The sequence below is a fragment of the Netta rufina genome, assembly GCF_964035555.1.
Source record: "Netta rufina genome assembly, chromosome: 2".
Classification (NCBI taxonomy): Eukaryota; Metazoa; Chordata; class Aves; order Anseriformes; family Anatidae; genus Netta; species Netta rufina.
Window position 1 is genome coordinate 33,704,427 of NC_140124.1, and position 6,502 is coordinate 33,710,928.

Consider the following 6,502-nt stretch of genomic DNA (forward strand, 5'->3'; position numbering starts at 1 on the left):
GAAACTTACTCTAGAAGAAGGCTCTGAAACAAAACATTGTTCAGAAATAGCTCTTTTCCTGTAAATATACGTACTATCTTAATCCCATTTATCTTCCCTACACATATATCTTCTTACAACAAAGCAGTCACATAGCAAGTTTCATTTTGAATTCACACCCTACTCGATTTCACAACAACTTCCCCGTGCAGAGAAAGCGTTTATTTACACGGGCAGAGTGCTGCAATGTTGATTCGGGCGCAGACACACATCGTAAATGCTTCTCCCCACTGCCTACACAGGTGGCTGTCGGTGCACCACAGCCCCACGGCATCTCACCTGGTTCCCCACACAGATAAAGCCAAGGCTGTGGGGATGACACCAACCCCTTCAGTTTGGCTACCAGACAGTGGGGTTGAGGCCAGGTTTGTGTAAGTTTTGCGGTGACTTGACGCCAGTCCCACCCAGTACATCTCCAAGCACAAGCGGGGAGGTTTTACAGCCTGGTAAAACCGCTCCATCAACCTTCCCCAAACCGAGGGAGCCCACACCTAGGATCCCCAACCCCACGACCCCACTCACAGCCAGCGAGGGCCCAGAACCCACCCGAGCTTCGAGCGCTCGAGGCCACGACCTCGGCCCCGAGGCTCCCACACGTGCCCGGCCCACGCGAGTCCTGCCAGGCCGGGAGGGGAAGGAGGGACGAGCACGACGGCGGGGGGCAGCGCCGGGCGCTATTTGGTTTATCGGCAGGGGGCCGCCACCGCCGCCCGGGGACCCCCCGCATACCCCGCGGGGCTCCCCCGCCGCATCCCCACGTCTCCGCCGGGGCCCCACGGGCACGGCACCGCCCCGGGCCCCACGGGCCGGCCCCGGTGGGCAGGCCGCGGCGGGGGCGCACCCCGCGGGCTCCCTGCATCCCTCCCTCTCTCCCTGCATCCCTCCCTCCATCCTCCCTCGGCCGCTCACCCGGTGGCCGGCGGCGGCCGCGCTCTTCCTGCGCAGCGTCAGCCCGCTCCGCAGCAGCGCCGGCAGCTCCCGCAGCTTCTGCCGCAGCTGCACGGGCGGCGGCGGCGGCGACGGGTCGGGGGCTCCCCCGCCGGGGCTCCTCCAGCCGCGGGCCGGCTCCGCAGCCTCACACGGCGGAGGCGGCGGCATCCTCACGGAGCCCCCAGCCATGCCGCATCCCGGCCGGGCTCACGGCGCGCAGCCCCGCTCCGCCTGCCCCCCGCCCACCGAGCGGAGCGGAGCGGAGCCGAGCGCGGAGCCCCGCGGCCCCCGCACGCCTCGGCCCCGCCGGCCGGGCGGCAAAGCCCCGGCAGGAGCTGGGGGAGCCGCCGGCTCCCCTCCACCTTCACCTCCCCCGCCCCGCGCCGCGGCTCCGGCGGTGATAAAGTGCAGGTAATGGGGAGGAGGAGGAGGAGGAGCGGGCGGGAAGAGGCAGAAAGTCCTGTTAACTCCTTTGCGCTCAGGTCCGGCGCCGGCTGGGGACCGGCTGGGGTCGGAGGTGGGCAGCGAGGGGCCGGGGGGTGCCCTCACGTCCTGCCGGGGGACCCGAGGTGGCCGTCCCTTCGCCTCTGCTCTGTCCCGGGGGGCGGCTGGCTTGCAGTCCTTCAGGTAATCCCTGGAAGAGCTGAGGAGGGAGCCTTCGGTGCCAGAAGCCGATCCCGTTCACTCCTGGTGCAGGGAGGAGGCACACGTCGGGAACCCCGTGCCTTGAATTACTGGCGCTGTGTTTCACCCCTGCCTGAGCCCTCGCAGTGGTGCAGGTGTCGCTCCCTTGCTGCCAGACTCTTCTTGTCTGTGTCCTTCAGAGCACTCGGTGTAAGGTGGGGCTCCGCTTGCACACATCTTCTGCCTCCGAGCTACAAAAAACGCTGACCTGCTCTTCCAGGTTGAATTCACCTGTGCCTAAAAGTCTCAATAAATGGCATTATAGTCAAGCCACTCTCATGGAGACATTGCAAAAAGCTGTCCCCCTGTCCCACCTGTGAGGTCCAGATCTCTCAGGGACCAGCTCCACCACTCAGCCAGCCCAACAAGGAGCTGTCTTAACCAGAAAACTAACCTTACAAAAAATAAAATAGTTTTTTTCTCACTTGTGCTTCTTAAACCAACTCAGCTGGGATCACAGAAGTAGTAGAAGATGTGCAGATGTGCACAGCCCATGTCAGGGTGCAGAGGTGCATAACAGCCGCTTCCAGCACCAGTGTGGCATTGGGTTGACGGCAGGTTGCTGTGAAAAGGTGATCTTGCCTGCAGCCACTGGACAGGTACTCCCCTCACAACCCTTACACGGGATCTGGTACCCGTCTGACTCCAGTCAGCTGGTCAGTCTGGTGGAAAAATTACGCTTCAGGGAATAATGAGTTTTCCATTGGCCAGAGAGCTGAATTGATCCACCTTGTGACCACACAGCTGCAGGATCAGGGCAGGCAGCAACCTGGAAGCAAGGGAAAGCAGAATTACTCCTTTCTGCAGCCATCCATCATTAAATCAGCTCATCTGCATCCTCTGCATGTGACTTCATGAGCAGTGCAAAGCAGGCTGAGCCGCGTACTCCTGAAAAGGGGTGGTTTTGTCCAGCCACATTCTGCTGCCACCTCCTTCCTGCTAGTACCAACAGTCGCTGTCCATGACATGAGCCAAATCAGAACCAATCCACCTGAAAGGTAACTGTAAAAAATGTTCAGCTATTTTAGCTGGCTGATGCGGCCCATCACACAAGACCTATAGCTGACACAAAAGACAGAAAAGGGGCAGAAATGCACTCTGCAGTGACAATCCTAACTTGGGTCAAGTGCCCTGTACATTCCTCTACCCCAAAACACCAGGGAGATTTGTGAGCCCCAATTTGCAATATCAGCTCCAGCCCTTTTGAAAGGGCAAGTGGGATTATGCCATAAACACATAGCCAAGGCTGTGCTGTGTAATCAAATAGGAGGAACGTGAAGAGCACTGGCTGTTCTATGCAACTGCTCATGTCCCATACACTTCTATTATTTCATCTGACTTGTGCTCTCCAACTGCCCTGCAATGTGTTTTTGACAGCTGTGTTGCCTGGCAGCCACTTTGTCACAGCTCAGGATGTAATTACAAGGAGAGGTGTATCTGCACCCAAAAGAATAATGCATCCTTCGCGTGTAGGCTTCACAAAAGGCCCACGGTCTTTGTCCAAGTCTTTAGGCACCGCTATAATGCAAACAGCAATAAGACAACTCAGTGAAGTGTGACTTAATGTGACAGACTGAGGTATAACCAGAAGTAATTTGTTTATGCAAGGAAAGGATAAATTATGCCAATGCTCAGAATTTGTTGTTTTACTTGTTTTAAAACCAAGCAAGGTAAATGTACATTGACTACAGCATCTGAATAGAAATACATATGCTCTGCAGCACATTTTAAAAAAATAATCTACTGGGTAACATAATTTGGACTAATAATGGTAATGAAAGTGGACTAGATAGTAGTTAGGTCTTTCTATTTCTAGTTTGGATTATTCCATTTTTTTGGAAGATCACGATAAGAATTGTCTAAAATTAAACCTTACATCACTTTTTTTCTTATGTCATAGAAGATTTAGCTTGCAGAATGAGCCTGATACCTGTTCTTTTTCCTTACAGGAAAGGGGGAGGGGAGATCAAAACTAGATCTGGTCACGAAGTATTTGACAAACCATTTTCATTAAAAAAAAAAAAAAAAAAAGACAGTATGTTGTATCCAAAATATTGTGTTCAAAGAACCTTGATTTCAGTGAACTTTCCCTGCATCCAGAGCAGGGCACTGGGGGAACTGGTCTGTATCCTCAGTGGGCTTGGCCCAGGCCTGACTACGGATTTCCTGCCCCTTGCAGGCATCAGCAGTAACACAAAAGGGATTTCAGTTCCATCTGCAGGCACCCGGTAAATTCCAGTTCTCCAGAAAGTTTAAACACTTAATTTGGTCTGATATAAACCAAAATCCAGAGACGAGCTCTGCAGAAGTCTAGATTTGGATATACCTTCCAAAGTAGAGCCTGAATAGGGTTTTGTTCTCTCACTTGCAAGAGACTTCATATAAATTTAGGAACATGTATGTTTAAACCAATACAGGATGGACTCTGGAGACCTAAGCAAATCTACTGAAGCCTAACAGATGTGGGGCCTGGGAGTGTCTGCTTTTTTTGGTTGTTTGTTTTTCTTTCATGGTCTAGCACAATCAAAAGAAATGCAGTGAAAACAATACAAGTCGTTTCATGCCTATGTGTGTTTAGTATCATTTTTTTTGAGTGGATAATAACAAAAAGAATAATGTATAATCAAGTTGTAATGAGGCATAATAAACACTTATTTTGGACTTTAAGTGTAGTGAGTTCCTGACCCCATCACAACAAGCAGTAGGTGCCACTTTGGTTTTGCCTACAGCCGTGCAGACAGTGCAGGAACGGAGCTGGGGAGTATCGGGGCACAGGAGCCGGATGCGAGGGAGCCACACAACATACACAACAGACAGCAATCCTGAGCCAGCTGCCTGCAGCAGTGTCTTCTGAATATTTGCTCTCCCTGACCTGGCAGGAGCCATTCAAAAGAAAGCAAATTTTTCCAAAGCAACAACACCCTCTGTACAACCAGCCAAGCATCACTTCCTCTTCCCCAGGAGGTCGCTCCTGCTGGAGGGGGGCAATGCTTTTCTACCATTGCAGAGAATGAGTCCATTTTCTTCTTCCCATCTCTTCGGAGAGCAAGTGAGCTGTAGTACCCATGTACGTGCACCTCTGAGGCATGTGTGCACCTCTCCATCCACCACACAAGTGGGCAGGTGGGCAGCCAAGCACGGCATTGCAGTGCATGCACTGTGGGAGACTGGGCACCTCTCACTGAAACACGCTCTTCTGCTTTGGAAAGTCTTCATTGGTTCATCCGACTTCAAAACCAAGCTGTTCATCACTGAGGGCTGCTAGGAATCCTCTCTGAATAATTTGCTGCAGGCTTTTGAGTAGTTAGCTCCCTTTCACCTGATCAGTGGGATCTCAGTGGTGTTTTAAATGTTGGTTGTATTGCAAACTTACTGTGGATATAAATAGCAACAATTGATTATCAGAACCATATGCATCAAGGGCATGTGTGTGGGTCATGTATACATTTTGTTTGGAAGTCTTTGATTTAGTTTCTAAAGTGCTTTTTTGTTTTTGTTTTTGGAAAGCAAATATCTACTTGGTTTAGTATCCTGTTATCACATAGAGCAAATTTGGTGAATTCAGCTCAGAACCACTGCTTGCTGCATTTCAGAGATGTGAAAGGCCTACAAATCATAACGTAAGTTCAGCAATGGAAAGATACCAAAATGGGAATGGGGGATGAGGAAGCAGGAGATCAGCACAGGATGTGACTTGAAAGACAACAGAACAAGAGAATAACCATAAAAAAAAAAAAAAAAAAAAAAAAAAAGGGAAGAGGTGAAAGATAAAGGAAACATATGAGTAGGTGAAACTTTTCAAGTAGTTTCATGATTTGTATGACTCAGAGCTGGAAAGGCATTTATACAACCCCCAGATTTCTCTTGATGGCCTGTGAAGATCTTCACCACACCTCCCGACCCTCTCCAACTCTGCACCGCCAGCTGCCTCCGCTCTGCCCCCAGCACATTGTTCAGGCTTCAAAACCCAGGGCACCTTCAGCTCAGCCTGTGTCCTGCCAGTCATCACTCAGGGAATTGGGCCATACTCCCCACTAGCAGCCCTTCAACACTCAAAAATGAGAGAGCTCCAGAGCATCCTGAGCCATGAGATTTGTTCCTGCTGTGGTTGGAACGAGTTACTGCTCTGTCCACAGGAATGAGTGGCTGGGGTGCAGGGTGTTGGCAATCCTAAAGGGATATCTTCTTGCATTTACTTTATTCATTTCATTCTTTTTAAGAATCTCCGGACCATGGTGACAGGGGCATTGCTAATGTAAATACAGCCCAGAGCATTGTTTGGTACACAGCGAACTTTTGTTTTAATATGAATAAAAAGAGCAATGAGTTTGCATTGGTAATTGTGATTGTCAGAGTTAATGAACCTGACTCGACTCTTCAGTTTGATTTGTCTTTTAACATACTTGGAAGCAGGGGACCTTATGACCCCTTGGGGAAATTAAAACTCTTATAGCTCTCATGTCTGGCCTTTTCTGTCAAAACAATGTTGTCATTGAGCTATTGCTCTTTCTCTTACAGGACAAAATTAAACTCCAAAGCCAATAAGATTCTCAAAGGAGTTTGTTCAATGTTTATTCTTTTTTTATTTAACAAAACACAAACCTCAAAATGACAAATCAGTACCTTTTAATTTAAATTAAAAGAAAAAAAAAAAAATACACACCACTTATAAATGGACCCATGGAAGCTGGGAGTTTTTCTGACAGCTGCCACCAAAATTCAGGTTCATTTACCCCCAGGCACCTGAGCATATGCATGATATTTATTTATTTTTTAATGTCCAATGTGAGAAGTTTCACATACATTTACTGCAGAGATGGTGTAGGAAATTTTGAAAGACACAGATTGC

The 6,502-nt window shown here is 49.8% G+C and overlaps 1 protein-coding gene across 2 annotated transcripts in view; it reads right to left on the bottom strand.

The window, feature by feature from the left end:
- Positions 1–2,249, bottom strand: part of RAPGEF5 (Rap guanine nucleotide exchange factor 5) — a 161,010-nt gene extending 158,761 nt beyond the window's left edge. For both annotated transcript variants that reach the window (XM_084282860.1, XM_084282859.1), the window contains exon 1: positions 949–2,249. In XM_084282860.1, the coding sequence (XP_084138986.1) occupies positions 949–1,158 (210 nt within the window). In that variant the 5' untranslated portion in view covers positions 1,159–2,249. The remainder of the gene's footprint in view (positions 1–948) is intronic.
- Positions 2,250–6,502: the final 4,253 nt, after the last annotated feature.